The following is a 22,034-nucleotide window of genomic DNA, read 5'->3' as shown; positions in this document are numbered from 1 at the left end:
AGGTCCTCATGAATCCAGGGCTGGTGCTTTATCCACTGTGCCACCTAGCTGCCCCTTAGCCTTTTAACTATTCTCCTTGCCTCCATCCAATCTTTCCCTTCTCCAAGCCATCTTTCATGGCTGATGGAGTAATCTTAGGATCCTGGGACCACAGGACTTGAGCATATGGAACCTTATAGCCGATTGTTCTAATGCATAGCTCTAATCAAGTCATTCCCATGTTCAACAAACTTCAGTGGCTCCCTATTGCCTACAGACTAAAATACAAACTCCTTAACCTGACATGTACACAAAACTATCTTTCTAGACTGATTTCATGAACGCTATGTTCCAGATAGTCTGTACTACTAAATGTTTCTTCACCTTATCTTGTTCCCACCTGTCTTCATGCATTTCTTTTTTCATGTTGCCCCTCATGTCTGGATGAAACTCCCCCTGGCTTATTTCTATCAAGCAAAATTCTTTCACTTTAGGGCCCAGCTCAGGTACTACTTTCTCTTTCTTTCTTTTTTTTTTTTTTTGCGGGGCAATGAGGGTTAGGTGACTTGCCCAGAGTCACACAGGTAGTAAGTGTTAAGTGTCTGAGGCTGGATTTGAACTCAGGTCCTCCTGAATCCAGGGCCCATGCTCTATCTACTGCATCACCTAGCTGCCCCCAGGTACTACTTTCTCCCTGACCTTCTTCCTGAACTGAAGACCCCCTCACTCCCTGAACCTCTCAAGCTACTCTAATTGACCTTTCCTATGTTCTTAATCTTTTTCTAACTTAAATCATTAACCATCTGTATATATGCCTCCTACCTACCCCTACTAGAAGCTCCTTGAGGCAGGGTCTATGTCATTTTAATCTTTGTATGCAGTAGTGTGCTGGTACAACCAGCTCTTTTTTTAAAAAAAGCATGTACAACCCACTTTTAAGTGTAGTCTTCATTATTAGTCTTCTTCTTTATCATCTTCTTAAGCCCAGACAATCAACAAAACAATAAACCTAGCCCTGGTTTGTAGCATTTGCCTATTTCTGAAGTATAAATGCTCACATTGAAAATTTAACAATGAGCTTTTTACAGCCTTTGCACTTTCTCACCACACACTCCTGGTTGTATCTCTAGCACAGAGTACAGGGCCTACTACAGGCATTATTTGGACCTGACAGACAATAGGTGCTCAATACCTACACTGAACTAAACTCCATGTCACTGTCTTTGTAGATTGTGCTGCCTCGTTTCACAAAGTTAAAGGACACACAGGCTTTGCTGAATCTGACAACTTCTGCCACTTTTCAAGTGAACGTGACCTCTGGAAATGCTTCTCTGGTGATTCACCTTGAGTGGGACTTTGATCTCCCACTCACACTGTACCTGGGCTACGGCTACCACCCCAATGAGACCACCTATGATGTCAAAACTCACCTTTATGCAAAGACTCATCTTACAGGTACGTATTCCCCTACTAGAATTTTAGCATAATAGAATCATATAGCTCAATGTGTTGATGATGATGGCTGTGGGCCTTATTCTATGTTACTGAGAAGCTTTTAAAAAACAAAACACATTATCGGTGGACATCTAGGTGGTGCGGTGGATAAAGCACCGGCCCTCGAGTCAGGAGGACCTGAGTTCAAATCCAGCCTCAGACACTTGACACTTACTAGCTGTGTGACCCTGGGCAAGTCACTTAACCCTCATTGCCCCACAAAAAATCAAAACAAAACAAAACAACAACAAAAAAAACATTATCTGTCCTAAACCAGCTAGACAACAGCTTTAGCTGGAAGTTAGGGGAAAGTACTTGAAGCCATGAGCTACACAGATGGGATAGTGTTACCAATTCACCCGCTATGAGCAGAGCCAGAATTGAAATCAATCATCACATCAGTATGTGTGTTCAATTGAATGCCAGTTGTTCCCAGGCCCTAGCATTTTACAAGCATTTATGTTGACTTAGCATTTTAGTAGCCTCCATTGTCTTTGTCTTTGTAGATAGTGTTGCCTTGGTGACTCACTGACCATCTACCATGCGTCCAGCTTTGTGTCCTAGGCTGTGTGGGTACATTTGTCACTAGGAACCACCTTTCCTTTTTGACTCTTGATTCTTTGCTTCTATGACACTGTGCTCCCATGGTTCTAATCCTACCTCTCTCACTATTCCTTCTCAGTCTTCTGAGGGATTCACTTGAATCCCTGAGCCCCCTTTTAGTTTTGTGGATTATGCTGTTAAGCCTCAGCCTTGTATCACTCCCACCATTCATCATCTTTGAGCCTACACATGTATTGCTGAATGAAAGTGAAGACAATCATGCAGCTATTCTAACTGGATCCACTACAAATTTCTGTTACATAACCTCAACTGGGTACTCACTAATGCTAGGCAACCTTACTATACATCCCTTATGAGTTCACTGTTTCATTCTCCACAGTGACTCTACTAAACCTTTTTATCCCCCACCCCAAACCCCCCCTTTATGCTAATGATTTTCAAATCTACCTTTCCTATTCCAACCTCTCTCCTGACCTCCAGTCTCACATCTCCAACTGCCTTTCAGACATCTTGAACTGAATGTCCAATAGACATCTTAAACACCCCTTCTGCCTTGCCTATTGCTCTAAGAGGGCAACACCGTCCTCCCAGTCCCTCAGGCTCACAACATAGAAGTTATCCTAGATTCCTCACTACCTCTTACCTTGCCATATCTAAGCTGACACCAAGACCTGATGATTTCACCTCTGCAATGACTCTGCTCCCTTCTCTCCTCTGACACTACCACTACTCCAGTGCAGGTCCTTATTACCTCATGCCTGCATTACTGCAATAGCCTCTCTTCCCACTCCTGTATACCACTTACTTTATATATATTTGTTTCCATGCTGAACCCCCCCTTTATATTGTAAGTCCTTGAAGGACTCTCTTTTGTCTCTTTTTTAATCTGTAGTTCTTAGCATGGTGCCTGGCACATAATATATGTTTATTGAATGGAATTAAACTTGCTGGCTCCTCATTCTTCTCTTATCTTATAAATCTGGTTGTTCACAGCTCTTTCCTCTGTTCCCTTTTCTTTCTTAATATTCTTTTCCCTAAGCTTTCCCACCCACTCTCACAGTTTCACCTAGAATTACATCTAATCTGTATATCTACCCATGAGAAACTCTAGACCCTGATTTCCATCTCCTTGCCAGGTATCTCCACCTGAAATTCCTGCTGTCACCTCAGATTCAATATGTCCAAGATGGTGGTGATAAGAATAGGCTATAGAACATATCTATTCAGGACTCTACACAACACACTCTCTGTCCCTTCTTTCCTACCAGCACGGACTCCATGCACAACGGCGGGGTTTTTTGTTTTTTCGCTCTGGTGGCCAAGAAGGCTCCAAGGAAGTGTTCAGTAGACCTTCCCCTTCTCCTGGGTACAGATTTATGGGATTACTGAGGCAAACGAAGTTTCTGGGAAAAAAGTAAAAAATGGATCCCTCAATCCCTGTGGTAGTGCAAGAAAAAGGGAGAAGGACTTTTTTCACTTGGGGAGGGTCAGGGTTGTGGGAGCCCTGCTAGAGTGGGGAGGGAAATGGACATCCTCCTTCCCATTCTCCTCACCCCTATGATCAGGGAATCTGTCTCCCTCTGCATGGAGATGAATGTGCTCCCTGCTTACTTCCAAGCACAAAAACCCGAGTCTTACTGCATGCTAGGGTTTGAGCTCTCTGCCATATTCCCACCTATGTCTAATCAAAGCCTTTTGTAGGGACAGAGAGATAGAGGACATGCCCTATAGAGTTCTGGGTGACTCTACTTCCCCCTCTTCTAGGTTTAGACCTTGATTTGGGATTTCATGTCTTATATCACTTCCAGTACCTTTTTCTTTACAAACAAGTGTCCCTTCTTATATAAAGCCCCTCCTCAGACACTCTCACCAGGCTGACCCTCCACTGAAATGGTCCTCTTCAGGTAAGCTGGCCACCTGGATCCTAAATGCTGAAGATCTGCCTTTTGGAGAAGGAACCTATTACGTGAAAGTGATTCCTGCACCTGAGCTGGATCCAGAAGCCCACTGCAATGTCACTGTTAGCGTTACATGTTTCATTTCCCAGTGTGTATTCTGGGATGAGCTCCAGGAGGATTGGAGATGTGATGGGTGCAAGGTGAGAGAAAGCACAGAAGTGGGAAAAAGGTGTGCCCAGACTGTTACTTGGTTCTTCAAACCCTTATGATATCTAGTTCACTGGGGTTTAGGGGATCAAGGCTTCACAGACCTTCAGTGTGCTATAGTTGGCTTTGATGTGAAAGCCTGCCTTGTATACATGGTAGGCTACTTAGCCCATGTTTCAGGATAGGTTGGATGGGGAGCCAACAATACTAATGACCCAGAAGGGTGCAGTTGCTATAGGGTAGCCTGTTCCCAAGAGAATCGAACCTGTTTCCCCATGAGTTAGCTGATAACTACCAGACCATCTAAATCCCACAAGAAGATGGAAGTGGTGGGAGGTAGCAACGGATTGGAGGTAAGGGACAGGACCAAAAATCCATACTAGCAATAGGCTGAAGCTGATGACTAGTCCACATTTTCTTCTGCACATTGACCAACCCAGTGCTAGGGTCTCTGCTCCAGGTTTAGGGACTATATAGCCTAATTAAAGTGGGCTTGTGGGAAGGCTTGAGAGTAATTAATACTTCCCCCACACTTCATCTCACCACATACTAAGCCATCTGACATCCCTGGAAATGATCCCTCCCTCCCTCCCTCCCTCCCTCTCTCTCTCTCTCTCTCTCTCTCTCCCTCTCTCTCTCTCTCTCTCTCTCTCTCTCTCTCTTTTGGTGAGGCAATTGGGGTTAAGTGACTTGCCCAGGGTCACACAGCTAGTAAGTGTAAAGTGTCTGAGGCCGGATTTGAACTCAGGTCCTCCTGCCTCCAGGGCCGGTGCTCTATCCACTGTGCCACCTAGATGCCCCTGGAAATGACTTCTCATAGCTCATTACCCATCCTGTGAGATTTTAGGAAAGTCATTTTACCATTCTAGGCCTCAGTTTCCTCACCTGTAAAATGAAGGAGTTGGACTAGATGAAACTCTGTGGTGCCTTCCATTTCTAGACATAAGTCCCTATGATCTCCCATCTCTAGAATACTGAAAGGTAGCTGAGAGCAAGATATTCTCACCAACCCTGGGAATGCATGTCCCATACCAGCAGAGTGCCCCAAATCCCTGGGGAGCTATCTTAAGATTTAAGAAGCTCTTCCACCTGTGCCCAGAACTGATTTAGCAAACCAAAAGCCCTGATCCAATTCTGGGTAGTTAGCATTCTCTCTGTCAAAAAAAGAAACCTCTTGCAGAAACACTGATATATTGACCCACTGACCATCTCACTAAAGCATTGGTAAGTTTTCCTTTCTCCATCATAGTCAAGGTGAACCCAATGTTACTCAGCTCAGAAATGAGATCCCTACACCAAAAAATGTTGGCTAGAGTGTCTGAGTTCACCTATCAGATCTGCTAATTACTGCCTGTGTGACCTTGAGCAAGTGACTTAACCTCTCTTTTCCTCATCTGCAAAATGAGGGGATTGAACTAGTTGACCTCTAGGGTACCTTCTAGCTTTAAACTTGTGATCTCATTGTCCCATTGATAAAGTGCTTTGGGGGGTGTTTTTAGGTGGGTCCCCAGACTACCCTTTACAGTACGCACTGCCTCTGCAATCATCTCACCTTCTTTGGAAGCACTTTCTACGTGATGCCCAACATCGTTGACGTGAGCCAAACGGCTGAGCTCTTTAGCACCTTTGTGGACAATCCTGTGGTTGTGACCACTGTGGGTTGCCTCTGTGTGGTGTATGTGATGGTAGCTCTCTGGGCAAGGAGGAAAGACATTCAGGACAATGCCAAGGTAAGTGGTCTGGGAGGGAGGTTTCAACTCCATACCAGGGATAACTTTTTAACAATAGAATGGGCTGCCTTAAAAGGGATGAACTCTCCATTAATGGATATGTTCCACTAGGGCTGGGTGAACACTTTTCAGGAGTATCAAGGTATCAAGGGGATTTGTGCAATAGGCAGGAACTTTGCCGCCATGCACAGCAGGGTGCCTTTTCCTGCCCCACTACCCCTGTGTTTTTCAGCTCTTTTGTTTTCTCTCATTAGAAGGTAAGCTTCTTGAGGGCAAAGACTTTCTTTTATTGCTTGTGTTTGTATCTCCAGCATTTAGCAGAGTGTCTGGCACATGGTAAGTGCTTAATAAATAATTGTTGACTAGACAAGGTCACAGATCCCAGGATACTGACTAGACAAGGTCATGACTGGGCGGGGGGGGGGGGGGGGGGGGTCCTGTCCAAACCTGAGATTCCATGACTAGTGGAGGGGCAGTGTGGTATAATGGCCCAGCCAGGCACACAATAGATGCTTAATAAATATTTATCAACTGACTATATCGACTGACAGTGGACCTGGAATCAGGAAGATCTGGATTAAAATCCCACACCAGACAGTTATTAGCCTCATTTTGCTGATCTGTAAATTGGGGAAAATAATAGCACTTACCTCAAATGGTGGCTGTAAGGCTCAAGTGAGATAATACACGAAAAGCACTTTCACATCTTAACAATTATGAAAATGTAAGAGCTATTATCATTACTGATATTAATCAAAGGAATAGCACGATTCCTTCTTTTGACCACCCTCTGTGAGCCTACTTGGTGATCTGGGACAAAAGAACATAAACTGGGAGTTAGAAAGCTTGGCATCTAATCCAGTGGACCACTTAACTAGCTGGGTGATTTCTGGCAAGATTCTTAACCTTTCTGGGCCTTAGAAGGTGAAGATCACACTTGCTTTGTCTATCTCACGGGGCTGTTGTGAAGCCATGGACCACTCAAGACTTCTGAAAACACAAGAAGGCAGTGGGTGCCCCTTCCCTGAAAGTCTTTAGGCTGAGGCTAAATGACTGTTTGTCAGGGATGTTCTACAAAGATCCCTGTTTGGGTATGTCTTGCACTGGATGACCTCTGAGGCTTCTCCCAGCTCTGAGCTTCAGTGATCCAAAGCACTGGTCTGAGAGTCAGAAGATGTGAGTTTGGGTCCCAGTTCTGCTGTTTACAAGGCCATATTTGTGCCTGAAGCTGGAGGGGCCTTCCACCTCTGCCAGCTCTGCCAGGCTCCCCCACCAGCATCTCTGACTGCAGTGGTGCTGGCACTGGCACTGCTCACCAAATGCTTTAGTAACACCCTCATTCCATCCAGGTGAAGATCACAGTGCTAGAAGACAACAATCCCTTTGCCCGGTACCATTACCTGGTGACAGTATTTACCGGCCACCGACGGGGAGCAGCTACCACCTCCAAGGTAAAAGGGCCCTTCATGGGGTCACCCCAGTTCAACTATGCGTCAGAGAAACCCAGCCCAGGAGATCGCACTTGTGTTTCCATAACTGTGGTGTCTCTTGTGGGTCCTAAGTAGAAACCATAGGATTAAGAACTGACAAACAAACTCATCTTTAAGGGAAAGAAGTGAAGTTATAGCACAAAACACAAACAATAGTATTTATACAGTAGTGCCTGGGTCCAAATGCCTGCACTTTTTCCTGTCCTAATTTTAAATTATCAGCACCACAGTGGGATATAGGGGAAAGGTCACTGGATATAGAATCAGAAAACCTGGGTTCAAGACCAAGCTCTGACATTTACTGGTAGTATGATCATTGGCAAGTACCTTTGGCTTTCTTGGCCTCAGTTTCCTCATCTATAAAATGGAGAGATGGGTACCTGTACTACCTTTCTCAAAGACTTGTAAGGAATTCAGTTCAATTCAGCAGGCAGAAAGTGCCTATGTTGTGTCAGAAACTAGGCTAGGAGCTGGACATTTAAAGTCAAAGACGAAATACAGTCCCTGCCCTCAAGGAGCTTATACTCTGCTTTAGGAAAGTACTCTGAAAACCTTAAAGTGCTGTGAAAATGTGAGCTGTTACAATCATTCCAATAACATAAAGTTGAAAGAAACATTTGTGTATAGTAGGAAGAGTGTTCAATTCAGTCAGAAGATATGAGTGTGCCTCCTGACTCTAATACCTATTAGCTATTTGATCATGGGCAAGTCACTTCAACTCTGAATCTTTGGGGGCAGCTAGGTGGTGTAGTGGATAGAGCACCGGCCCTGGATTCAGGAGGACCTGAGTTCAAATCCAGCCTCAGACACTTGACACTTACTAGCTTTGTGACCCTGGGCAAGTCACTTAACCCTCATTGCCCTGCAAAAAAAAATTAATAAATGAACTCTGAATCTTTGCTTCCCCATCTGTAAAATGAGGGTAATAACACTTGTATTGTCTACTTCCCAAGATTATCGTGGGGAAAGCACTTTGAAAGGCTTAAAGTACTATAGATGACTTATTATATTTTATTATATAATTTAATTTAATATAATATAACATAACATAATATGTATAATAAACAATCATAATATAATGTAATGAATACTAGTGTATGATAATTTTATAATATATTTATCATATAATTGCCGAGATGTAATAGAATCCTTCATACTTAATGTCTGTAAAACTCCATGCCAGTCAACATGTATTTGTTGAATATGTTTAATTGAAGGCCTATTATGTACATTTCCTATGCTAAATGCTATGAAGAATGTGAATCTACACACAACTGCTCTCTTAGAGCTTACAATCTAGTTGCAGAAGTGAGACATAGAAGCAGGTATTATTGTTCAGTTGTGTCTAACCCTTTGTAAACCCATTCTTGGCAAAGATACCAGAGTAGTTGGCTTGCATTTCCTTCTTCAGCTTATTTTGCAGATGAGGAAACTGAGGCAAACAGGGTAAAGTAATTTGTCCAGGGTCACACAGCTAGTAAATGTCTGAGGCCACATTTGAACTCAAGAAGGTGAGTTTTCCTAACTCTAAGCCAGGCATTCTATCCACTGCACCACCTAGCCACAGGAGGCAAGTATGTAGGAGAGCATGTCTTCAAGGTAAATTGATAGAAATAATAGGACCTAGAGCTAAAAAGGGAGCTATCACTTCTAGTTGGGGTAATAAGGAAAGGTTTCATAGAGGATGTGACACCTGATCTGGGCTTTGGAAGATAATAGGTAGAGAGGTAAAACAAAGGCATATGAGTGAATGATATAATCAAAAGGGCAGATAATAGAGTTTGATTGAAAAGGGGATGGGATGGGATGGGATGGGGAGGGAGGTTGAGCTGTATACCAAAGGCCACAGAAGTTGAGCTGTATACCAAAGGCCACAGAAATATATAACTAAATGTAACAACTAATCACCCCTGGAATATTTAGGGAGAGTCAAGATGTAGCCTTGATGCACATTGTGAAAGAAGCCAGCATGGTAGATACAAGTGCCCTACGTGTATGAAGTCAGAATTTGGAAAAGTTCGTGAAGGGCCTTCCTGGAGTTAGGAGTGAATCTGCAGAGTCCAGATGAGGGGGAATGAGCCTGTGTTTGGGAGAGAGTGAGGAGGTAGGGAGGAACAACAATGATTATGCATAGCCAAGAGAGAATGAGTGCCCAGAGCAAGAGTAGAAGTTGACATATCCTAGTTCTACTTGAGCCCAGAAGTTAAACGGGTATGCACATGAGAGTCTAGGCCAGGGCTGCTTAAATTTTTTTCACTCATGACCCCTTTTTGCTTGAGAAATTTTTATACAACCCTGGGTATACAGGTAGATACAACAAGTATAGATAGTTTTTTACTGTAGCCAATTTTTTTGTGACTCCCTACATTCAGTTATGCAACCCTATATGGGGTCACAACCCACAGTTTAAGAAGCTTTAGTCTAGGCCATCATTCTTTACCCACACTGTTCACTAAAATGTAAGCACCTTGAGGGCAGGCACTATTGTTTGCTTTTCTTTGTTTCTCCATCATTTAGCACAGTGCTTGGAACAGAGTTAGCATTTAACAAATGCTTTTAGATTCACTGAATGATTTCAGTTAATATTTGGGAGCAGTAATGGGAACCCTCTGGTCAGATGACAAATTACTGAGCTGTCTGTGGTCTCCAGACCCAAGATGTGCAAGTGGACCTAGGGCTAAGAGGGTAAGTGATATCACTGGCAATAGCTTAACTATAAGTGAGAATGTTTGAGCAAGTTCATGACAGCAGAAGCTTGAAAACACAAGATAATGAAGAGACCAGTTTAGGGATGCAGAGGGAGAGTTCATTGTAAGGGAATGAATGGTGGTAGAGAAGGCTACAAAGGTTGGGCACAGATTATAAAGTGCTTAATACCAAGTTAAGCAATTTATTTGTAAAGAGCCAGAAATGGGGAGCCATTGAAGAATTCTGAAGGTAACTTCAGTAGGATAAAGAGAGCAGGTATATTCCATCTAGTAGACACTAGTAGAAAGTAAGGTGTCACAATAGTCTGGTTAGGAGTTGAACTAGGATGGTGGCACTATTTATGGAGGAAAAGGGATGGTTGTTTGAGGTTGTTTGGGAGGAAGAATCTATAAAATCTGTCTACTAATTATTGGTTAGAATCTGGTTATTGATTAGGTGTGTAGAGTGAGGAAAAGGTAAGGGTCAAAGATGATTCTAAAGTTTGAAGTCAGTGTGAACAGGAGGAAGGTAATGTTATCAGTAGAAATGAGAAAGTTGGGAAGAAGGAAAGGTTGGGAGGTGGAGAAGGGATAGGTTCAGTTTTGGACAAGGTGAGCTCAAATGATAATAGGACAACCAGGTGAAGATTTTAGAATCATAAATTTAATTAATCAACAAATGGTTATTGAATATCTACTATATAGCAGGCACTGTGCTAGGTGCTTGAGATAACAAAAGTTCCTGGAAAGGACCTTCAGTATTAACTAGTCCAACCCTCTCAGTTTACAGATGAAGAAACTGAGGTCTACAGAGGTCATGTGACTTACCCATGATCTCACAGCTGGTAAGTGGAAGAACTGTGAATAAAACCCAGGTCCTCTGACTCTAAATCCAATATTTCCTTGTTCCACACTGTTGCCTAACCTCATTATGGTACTGAAATAGCTCTTTCCAGGGTTAGCAGTGATCTCTTAATCACTTGTGCTTTTCTCAGTCCTTACCTTTCTTCCCCCTCTCTGTGGCATTTGAAGAAGCTTCTCATCTCCAACTGCTAAATCTTCTCTCTTTCCTTAGTTTACATGACACCGTTCTCTCTTGGCTCTCCTTCTATGGTTGCTCCTTCTCAGTCTCCTTTGCTGTATTATCATCCTTATCCCATCACTTAAACATGGGTGTCCCTCAAGGCTCTCTCCTAAGACTTCTTTTCCCCTTCTTTATCCTTTCTCTATGCAGATGATTCACAGGCATAGATAGCCAGGCCTAATCTCTGTCCTGAGCTCTCATTCCACATCACCAAACTGTATAACCCAAAGACATTTAAAACTCAACAGATCCAAAATGGAGTGCATTGTTTTTCCCCAAACCCACACCTCTCCCACCTTTCCTGTATCTGTCAAAGACACCAATTCCTTCTAGTCACTTGACTACGCAACCTTGGAGTCATCCTCAAATATTCGCTCTCACTCACTCTTCCCCACTATCCAATCTCTTACCAACATGTTTTATGCCCATCCTCTATTTTCTCCACTCAAACATGTACCATCCTAATTCAGGTTTTCATCATCTGTTGCCTGAACCATTACAATTGTCTCTTAGTTGGTCTCTCTACCTCTCATCTCTTCCCCTTTTTTTTTTTTTTTTAGTGAGGCAACCGGGGCCAAGCGACTTGCCCAGGGTCACACAGCCAGTTAAGTGTTAAGTGTCTGAGGCCGGATCCGAACTCAGGTACTCCTGATTCCAGGGCCGGTGCTCTATCCACTGCGCCATCTAGCTGCCCCGTCTCTTCCCTTTTTAATACACCTTTCACACAGTTGGTGAAAAGATATTCCTGAGGCACTTTGGCTTAAGAAACTCCAGTGGCTCCCTGTTTCCTCTAGAAAAAAATACAAACTCTTCTATTTGGCATTTGAAATCCTTTACAATCTTATTCCAGCCTAGCTTTCCTTTCCAGGCTCATTGTCCATTACTCTCCTTCATTCACTCTGAGTCCTAATCAAAATGTCCTGTTTACTGCTCACTGTATACAACATTCCATCTCTTTCTCTGTGCCTTTTCACAGGCTGTCCTCAAACCGGAAATTCACTCCCTCCTTACTTCTGCCTCTGAAAATCCTTAGCTTCCTTTAAGGCTTACCTCAAGTGCCATCTCTTCCTTAAGGCCTTTCTTGATCTCCTCCCAATTATTAGTATCCTACTGCCCCATGATGTTTTGTATATATTTCGCACATATTTCTCTGGGTACATTTCCCCCCTTCAACAGAATATAAATTCCTTGAATACAGGAACTATTGCACAGAATTTCAGATTGGGAAGGAACTTTAGTGGCCCCCACATCCAACCAGTAGCCATAAAGGAAACCCTACTATAACATGCCTGACAAATAAACATCTAGCCTCCACCTGAAGACCTCTGGTGGGCAGGAACAACCCACTACCTACCAAGGCAGTACTTTCCACTCTGAAATAGCGCCACCATTTTGATTGCATTCTGACATTCTACAGGTTAACAACATCCTACCTACACTTTAGAGCCCAGAACCAAAAACAATATGCTCTATGTAGTCTGGTTGGGATAGAGTACAGAGGGACAACAACTTCCTTTACTGAAATCTATGCCTTTCTTCTTTTTCTTTTTGTGGGGCAATGAGGGTTAAGTGACTTGCCCAGGGTCACACAGCTAGTAAGTGTCAAGTGTCTGAGGCCAGTGTAAAGAATTAATTGTTATTTGAGGTTTTTATGACCCCATCTTTTGGCTAGAATTTGAAAGAAAAACCTCAGTGTGTACTGGTGTGGTGCTCCGCAAACTGGTTATAGCCATTGCCATGGCGCTGGCACTTCATGTCATCACCACTCCCCGATGCCTACATGGACCTGGCAAAATTATAATGATTGGAAGCCTAGTGAGGGGAGTCATGTGATTGTCAGAGCAGCCAGCCATTTGGCTGGGGGACTGTGTGGGGGTGCTGGGAGAAGGGAGTTTTTTTTTCCTGGCATTCTAGCTGGAAGCTGGAAGGCGCTGGAAGAGGCTGTGGTGTATTCTCAGCTGATTCCTGGGCAATGGTGTTTTTTCAGGTTGTATACTTTCCCTTTCCCTATTTTATTTCCTTTCCCTTGATCCTACTGATTCTGTTTGTGTGTGTGTGTGTTTTTAAGTTCGTTCTTGTTAAAATAAATCCTGTTCTGTTTTGAAGGAGGCTGCAAGTCTCCTTCCTTGCCCCAATATTGCAACGAGCCACTTAGCTAACACTCCCCAATTAAAAATTGGTCCCCACACTGGATCCGAACTCAGGTCCTCCCGAATCCAGGGCTGGTGCTTTATCCATTGCACCACCCAGCTGCCAACAATCTATGCCTTTCTTTCTTTCTTTCTTTTTTTTTAAGTGAGGCAATTGGGGTTAAGTGACTTGCCCAGGGTCACACAGCTAGTAAGTGTTAAGTTTCTGAGGCTGGATTTGAACTCAGGTACTCCTGACTCCAGGGCCAGTGCTCTATCCATTGCGCCACCTAGCTGCCTCAATCTATGCCTTTCTTAATACATTCCATATTTCATTAGCTTTTTTGGTGTCATATCACCCAGCTTACAATCTATTTAAACTCTTAGATGTTGTCAGACAAACTATTTACTAATCATGCCTTCCCCATCTTGTATTTGTGAAGCTGATTTTTTAACCTAAGTGTAAAGTTCTACATTTATTTGCACCTATGGAATTTCATTTCATTAAATTTGCCCCAGTGCTCTAAACTGTAATATTTTGGGATCCCTCCTTGTCATTCATTATGTTAGCTATTCCTTTCAGTTTTGCTTCATCTGCAGATTTGATGAGTGTGTGCCATTGATGCCTCCAATCAAATCATTAATAAAAATATTAGATACCCTAGGAAAAAACACAGATCCTTGGAGTACTCCACTGGATACCTCCTTCCAAGTGGGCATGGAACTATTAACAACGACTCTTTAAATCTGGTCATTCAACCAGTTCCAGATCTATCTAATTATATTATTGTTTAAATCTACATCTTTCTTTTCCCACAAGAACAAGATACAGGGTGACCCAAAAGCCTTTGTACAAATTTAAGCTTTAACTACATGAAGGCTTTTGGGACACCCTGTGCTTTATCAAATGCTTTGATAAAATCTAAGTGAACTGTGTCTGTAGCATTTCATTAATCTATGAGCTTAAGAACCCTGTCAACAGAACAAATACGATTAGTCTGGCATGACTTCTTTTATTTATTTATTTATTTATTTTTACTTTTTTTTTTTTTTTGGTGGGACAATGGGGGTTAAGTGACTTGCCCAGGGTCACACAGCCAGTAAGTGTCAAGTGTCTGAGGCCAGATTTGAACTCAGGAACTCCTGAATCCAGGGCCAGTGCTTTATCCACTGTGCCACCTAGCTGCCCCCCTGGCATGACTTCTTGATGAAGCCATGCTGGCTCTTTGTAACCAAGGTTTCCTTTTCTTGCTGTTCATTAATCATTCCTTTAATGGGCTGTTTCAGAATTTTCTCAGGAATTGCAATCAAGCTCTCTAGCCTTTTTGTTGGAAAATTCTATCCTCTTTCCGTTTAAAAAAATGGAGACAGTTGCCCTTCTTTGGTCCTAAGAAATCTTTGTCATTCTCTACAGTCTTTCCCATATCACTAACAGTGGTTCAGCATTATGTCTTCTAGTTCTTTCAGAACCTAAAGGTATCATTCCTTCGGACCAGTTGACTTGAATTTATTAAGGATTGCTAGATGTTCTGGTGACTATTTCCTTACTCATCTTAGGTATCAATTACCTGTTAACCAAGTTTGTTCTGTCATTTCCAATGTAAAGGTCATTATCCTTGGCCAAGAAAATAGAATCAAAATAAAAACAGCATTTCTTCCTTTTCTCTCTTATTGCTCTATCCATCTCAAACAGCAGTCCTATCCCTTCTTTGAGCCTCTTCTTTCTTTCAATATAGTTTTTAAGAACTCTTTGTTGTCTTTAGCTTTCCTCACCAGCTTCAACTTATTCTGAGCCTTAGTACTTTCTGAAACTATTTGTATTGAACTATATCAGATTCTTATAGGCAGCTAGGTGACACAGTATATAGAGTGCTGGGCCTGGAGTCAGGAAGGCCTGAGTTCAAATCCAGCCTAAGATACTTACTAGCTGTGTCCCCTAACCTCTGCCTACCTCAGTTTCCTCAACTGTAAAATTAGGATCATAATAGAACCTACCTCCCATGGTTGCTGTGAGGAACAAATGAGATAATATTTGTAAAGCATTTAGCACAGTGACTGGCATGGAGTAAACTTTTAATAAATGCTTAGTCTTTGCTCATAGTCATTCCCTCTTACCTGCCCTTGCTTCCATTTTCTATACATATCTATGTCTATGTCTATCTGTATTGATATCGATATAGATATATATCTTTTAAAAATCTAGCTTGACTCGGGGCAGCTAGATAGCACAGTGGTAAAGCACCGGCCCTGGATTCAGGAGTACCTGAGTTCAAATCCGGCCTCAGACACTTGACACTTACTAGCTGTGTGACCCTGGGCAAGTCACTTAACCCTCATTGCCCTACAAAAAACAAAAAAAACAAAAATCTAGCTTGACTCAAATCCAGCCTCAGACATTTGACACTTACTAGACCCTGGGCAAGTCACTTAATCCTCAATGCCCCACAAAAAAAAAAAAAAAATCTGTCTTGGTTGATGAGTTACCTGAGTATGCGCATTAGTCTCTTCAGATAATTCCCATTTTTCTTGCTTATCTGAATTTTTTTCCTTTTGTGGCTTCAGGTTTTAATTCTTGTGTTTCCCATCTGTCCTGGACTGATTCTCTTTAAGCATTTTAGTCCATAGGATCCTACTTAGTCTTCATCTGAACCATTAGAGATATGCTTTCCCCAAATCTAGGTGTATGTCAAACTATTTGCAACAATGGATAAATGAATGAAAACACTTTTATCAAGTGTTTACTGTGTGCCAAGCACTGTGCTAACTATTTGGGATAAAAGACAAGAGTTCTGGCTCTGGTACTGGTACTTGACCTCAGTCAAGTAACAGTGCGTGAATCTGTCTTTAGCTTTGTGATGTTTAAGATAAGGGCAGAAACAGTCCCTCTCCTTAAGGAGCTAACAGTCTAATGGGGGAGAGAAAACACAAAGAGGCAATTGGAATGAGTCTCAAGCAGAATATCCCTGCATTCACATTTAAGGACATTATCTAAGGGGTCAATCTCTAAGATAATTATTAGAAAGAACACATTAACTAGCTGGTTAGGAGGTTTGTAGGAAATGGTGCTGTTGGTTCAAGCTGAAGATCAGCCAAGTTTCACTTCTAATAAGTTTTGTTTCCTTGGCTCTGTTCCCTGACCATTCCCTGCCATCTCATCAATCTATGCCTTTGTTTGAAGGGTGCTTGGTTGAGAGGTGGATGGCTCAGCCCAAATTTGTTATCATTTGTAAGGCAGTGCAAAAGGCAAGCCCTCAAGTTGTTGGGTGCAACCCTGGCACCTCAAGGAGCTCAAACGTATTATTAGAGAACCTGAATTTGGATTTGTTATTATTTCAGGTGACAGTCACCCTTTACGGGCTGGAAGGAGAAAGTGAGCCTCACCACCTATCAGACCCAGACACCCCAGTCTTTGAGAGAGGGGGTATGGATGTCTTCTTGTTGTCTACTCTCTTTCCACTTGGAGAACTGCAGAGCATCCGACTATGGCATGACAACTCTGGAGACAGGCCATCCTGGTAAGCCCAAGCAGGGCAGCCCAGGGAGTCAAGCAGAATGAATAATCAAGAAATCAAGAGACCTTGTCTCTGCCATTTGATCTTGTTCCTCAGTTTTCCTATCTGCAAAATAGAAATAATATCCACTATGAAGATTACCACTTTTACCTCCCACAGACACTAAAAGTAATGGTCTAAAGTCCCAAGGCCTAAGGGGAAAGCACTTCAGGGTATTCATAATATTGTTTTCTTTTTCCTATATAGGCCTAAAAGAGCCAGGTTCATGGTTGCAGATGCTGTGGTTATGAATGTAAAAAGGCAAACATTCCTTCTGACCTCTGTGCTGGCCACAAAGTACTAGGGAGATGGATAATACTGTAATGGAAAGAATGTTAGATTTGGAGCCAAAGGAACTGGAATCTGCTCTGGCTCTGTCACTTGCCACCTGTGTGACTTCTGTCAAGTAACCTAATCTCTCTGGGCCTCAGCCTTACCCATAAAATGAGGTTATACTAAATGACCTGCAAAATTCCTTCCAATTCTAAGTCTATGATCCAATGACTTTAGAACACAGAACATAGAATGCCAGAGGCGGGAGGGGCCTTCAAGCATAAAATGTCAGCTAGAAGGAGTCATTGAACTTCAATTTCCAGACCTGGGAGGGAATATATAACATTGAATGTCATAGCTGGAAAGGTGAAATAATATAGTCTATCCCCTTAATTTTACAAACAGGGAAGCAAAGCCGGAGAAGGGGAATTTGGGTTGCATGGGTAAGAAATGGAAGTAGGGAGCCCAGTTAGGAAGGAGACTTCTATAGGAGTCCCGATGCCAGCTAAGGCCTACACATCACATGATCAGAGTTGGAAGGGATCTCATAGAAGAATGAGTCCACTGGGTACCTGAGAAATGTAGAAGACAAAAATTATGCTCTGTGTTGTAGGCACAAGTCTGCCAGAAATAATTTTTATTAATTTATCATTATTCGGGTAGTTAGTTTGCATAGTGGCTAGAGGACAGGATGTGGAGTCAGGAAGACCTGAGTTTAGATCCTGCCTCAGATACTTAGGAGCTGTGTAACTTTGTCCGAATCACTTACCCTCTGTGCCACAGTTAATTATTGTTTTTGTTAAGTCGTTTCAGTTGTGTCTTACTCTTTGTGATCCCATTTGGGGTTTTCTTGGCAAAGACACTGGAGTTGTTTGCCATTTCCTTCTCCAGCTTTTTTTACAGAGGAGGAAACTGAGGCAGACAAGGTTATGAAGAGTTGGACACTACTGAAACAACTGAACAACAACAAAATGAGGATAATAATGGCACCTACCTCACAGGGTTGTTGTGAAGCTCAAATAACATGTAAATCCCATTGCAAACTGTAAAATACTATATAAAATGGTATTGTTATTATTTTAATCCAAGCATTGTTTTGCTTAAAGAGACAATTGCCTAAATGAACATAATCCCATCATGTCCTCAGATAGCTCTCTCTCCCCAAGTAGTTTGAAATAATATCTATGGGATTCTTGAACACAGGAAAATTTCCCAATATAATGAAACATAATTGTGCAACTCAGGACAAAGTAAAAGTTAAAATGTTGTTTCATCAATCCATAACATATTGTTTCATCAACCTATAACAATAGTCACTTAATTATGGAGAATCCTTTTCCTAAAATCACACAATCCCTTTATGACCTGTCAAGAGCAGTTAACAGAAATAAGACAAAGAGATCTCCCTCTGACCAATACTCTAATTATTTCTGGAGAAGTAAGGAGACAATGATTTCAACTAAAGGTGAACTATACCTCTTTCTAAGTCTGGTTACCACCCCTCATTCATTTTCCTGAACCTTTGTTTTCCTAAAAGTAAGGGATTAGGTAAAAGAAAACCGATTTCAGTGGAGGGTATTGTTTCTTGAAAAGTTTCCATGATAAAATTTCCTTGTTTATTTCTTAATATTTTTCAATTGAACTAACAAGGAAGCTCTATCTAATATGCCTTAATGTGCCCACAATTTAGATGCATCGCCTGATTCTTTTGTCTCTTCACTGGCATCTCTTCAGTTGTCACCTATCCATAGCTCAACTCTGGTTTGTAAGGCTAAATCAGGGCACTTGGTCTCTACTTGAAGACCTCCAACTTCCTAGTGTGTAGAATTAGAGGATGAATGGACAACACTATTTTTTCCTCTTCTATATTGTATATACAAATGACTGTTCTATTTGGTGCTGGTTAAATTCAGAATAAAAATAAAAATTAATTCAAAAAAATAAAATTAAATTAAGGTATGAGACTAGGTGATCTGACTCCCAAGGTTCAATGCTTTTTTTTTTTCATGACTCCAGAAAAGGATCTTTAGAACCATAGTAGCAAAATTCATCCCTTTTATGATTTGTAGGCAGGTCCCAAATTATGTCTTATGATATAAAGTTATATCTGTGGTGAATGTTGGAATAGGCTTTCAGCCTTCAACCCCTATGTGGGAACATTAGACCTGTTCTCCTGTTCTTTGAGATCCAGATCACTGGTAGATTAGAATTCCTCACCTGGTGAGAGTGTTGGCTTAGTGCCAAACACATGGTTGCCAGTTTCAGAGGACCTGTCTTTGTCAGCACACTTGTTGAAATTTAGCCATCCAGCGGGGCTGATACGGTAGAAAGAGTGTTGGACTTTGGATTGAGAAGTCATAGGTTTGAGTTCTGGCTCTGGTACTGCTACTTGACCTTGGTCTAGTAACAATGCATGCACCTGTCTTTAGCTCTGTGATGTTTAACATTTTATTTAGATGGAAAGCTTTTATGAAATATGCTGATAAAAACCAGAAAGGATACTTTGTTGGTTAATAGAATTAGCATCTAAAAAGATCTCAACCAGCTAGACTAGAGGGCTAAATCTAATAAGATCAAATCTGATAAAAATTGTATAGCCTTGCAACTCAAGGTTTAAGCAAAAATCAACTTTTAAAATTGTTGTTGTTTGTCCTTCATTTTCAAAGAGGACCATGACACTGGGGAGATGTCATGACTTGCACTGAATTGGGTTGAAGTGAGGGAGGGCTGTGCAAGGTCACTGATTTCACTTTCTCTTCCAGAGCCATCTGGGTCCAGTGGCAAGATATATATATATATATATATATTAGGATGAGTGGAGATGGCCCTGTATGTTTAAGACAATTGGGGTTAAGTGACTTGCCCAGGGTCACACAGCTAGTAAGTGTCTAAGTGTCTGAGGTCAGATTTGAATTCAAATCCTCTTGACTCCAGGTCCAGTGCTCTATCCATTGTGCCACCCAGCTGCCCCACTTTAAAAATACAAAGTTGGGGAGACAGGGCCAGATAAGAGTTATTGTTAAAAAGGATCTGAGTGTTTTAATGGCCTGCAAGCTCAATGACAACAACAACTTCATTAAGAAGCATAATGTCAAGAACAAATGTGGCATGTGAGTCTCTGATTTGAAGAGAATAGGAGATGATATAGAAGGTTTGTGAGGTTTACAATAAAGAAGAAGGAGCTCCTTGCAAAGGATAGCCTCTAATTTTTTTTTGTGTGTGGGGCAGTGAGGGTCACACAGCTACTAAGTGTCAAATGTCTGAGGTTGGATTTGAACTCAGGTCCTCCTGAATCCAGGGCCAGTGCTTTATCCACTGTGCCATCTAGCTGCCCCTAGCCTAGTACAAGGTACAGTCCTTTACTGAGAAGAAGAAGCCAGAAAATGTTCAGGAAACTTGAGGTGAGATGGGAAGATTTAGAAATGACCATTGTGGAGAGTGATAGAGTTAGTCAAAAGATGAATGGCTTCCTTAGGAGATAACGGGTTCCCCACCCCCACCTCACCCCCTCCCTTACTAAAGGTTTTCACATGAAGGCTTAATGAATCCTTGGTGCTCTTACAGAGGGACTTCTTATTCAGGGTTTGACTAGATAGTCTCTGAGGTCCTTTCTAACTTTGGGAGTCTTTGATTCACTCAGAGTCTCAGTTTTCTAATTTGTAAAATGGGATTACTAATATGTTTACTTCCTCCCTCACAGGATTATGGTGAAAACACTTTATAAACTACTCCCTGTATATGGCCAAATTTTATTACAAATTGGTAAACTTTAATTCTAGAGGGAAAAAATTTTGGTCTCTTTTTCAGGATTGCTTCTTCTAGGGATTGTATTAACCAATGAAGTCCTCTATGTAGGCCTAAGGATCCTTATTCTGCTAGGTATTAGGGTTATATTCTGAATCCCTTGATAATCCAGTTATTTTTTCCAGGTATGTCAACCGTGTGTCAGTCCATGACTTGACACTAGATCAGAAATGGCATTTCCTCTGTAATTCTTGGTTGTCCATTGATGTTGGTGATTGTGTCCTAGACAGGAGGTTCCCAGTGGCCACAGAACAAGATATGAAACAATTCAGGTAAGACTTAGTTACCAAACCTTCCATTCTTATGTTAACCTTGGTTCATGCTGCATGGAGGAGAACTGGGTATCCATGTGGCTTTGAAAATCTCAGAGAAGCAAATGTATGTAGTGATATTGTTTTACTATGCACTGGATATCATAGAATGTCAGAGCTACAGTGGGCCTTAAAATATAGGACAGAGAATGTTGGTTAATCGGTAAGTAGCATTTATTAAGTACCACGTATACGACATTATGCTAAATCCTGGGGATATGAAGAAAGGAAAAAGACAGCCCCATTCTCAAGGAGTTCATTTTCTCATGAGGGAGAGAACATACAAATAAGTATGTACATACAAGATATTTACAGTGTACATGGAAAATTATGTTAGAGAGAAGGGACTAGCCAAGGAGGGGAAGGGGAAGGCCTTCAATAGAAGTTGGGATTTGAGTTGAGTCTTGAAGGTAGCCAGGATTTGGAGATGAGAAGGTAAAGCATTTCGGGCATGGGATTCAGCTAATGCAAATATAAGGAGTTGAGAGATAGGAGTCCCAAATGTGACCAACAACAAGAGGCCAGTGTAGCTGAATTGTAGAGTGTGTGGAGAAGAGAAGCAAAAACATCATCTAACCCAACCCCTTCTTTTACAAATGAGAAAGCTGAACCCCACAAAGGTTAAGTGAGGTGATTAGGATTATACAGTATTGTGGGCACCTTAAAGAAGAACTCTGAGACACAGTTGCTAGTCCATAGATTTTCCTTTTTCACTTTAAATGCCAGGAAGATGCAAAAAGAGATATCTCTGAGTGTAAACGCAATTCAGTTTTCCTGTAGGGCTTCTTGTATGCAAAAAAGGCAATACAAAATAAAAAGAAATGCTTACTCTA

General features: G+C 41.8%; 1 protein-coding gene across 1 annotated transcript in view; it reads left to right on the top strand.

The window, feature by feature from the left end:
* PKD1L2 (polycystin 1 like 2) overlaps window positions 1–22,034 on the top strand; it is a 155,638-nt gene that overhangs the window by 55,590 nt on the left and 78,014 nt on the right. Inside the window, 6 exon segments of the mRNA XM_043981005.1 lie at window positions 1,209–1,434; window positions 3,942–4,135; window positions 5,642–5,872; window positions 7,222–7,323; window positions 16,599–16,777; window positions 21,016–21,162. Of these exon segments, the coding sequence (XP_043836940.1) occupies window positions 1,209–1,434; window positions 3,942–4,135; window positions 5,642–5,872; window positions 7,222–7,323; window positions 16,599–16,777; window positions 21,016–21,162 (1,079 nt within the window).

Source organism: Dromiciops gliroides, chromosome 2, assembly GCF_019393635.1.
Source record: "Dromiciops gliroides isolate mDroGli1 chromosome 2, mDroGli1.pri, whole genome shotgun sequence".
NCBI classification, from domain to species: Eukaryota; Metazoa; Chordata; class Mammalia; order Microbiotheria; family Microbiotheriidae; genus Dromiciops; species Dromiciops gliroides.
Note: the sequence above shows the minus strand (reverse complement) of the source record. Positions and strands in the feature narration are given on the sequence as shown.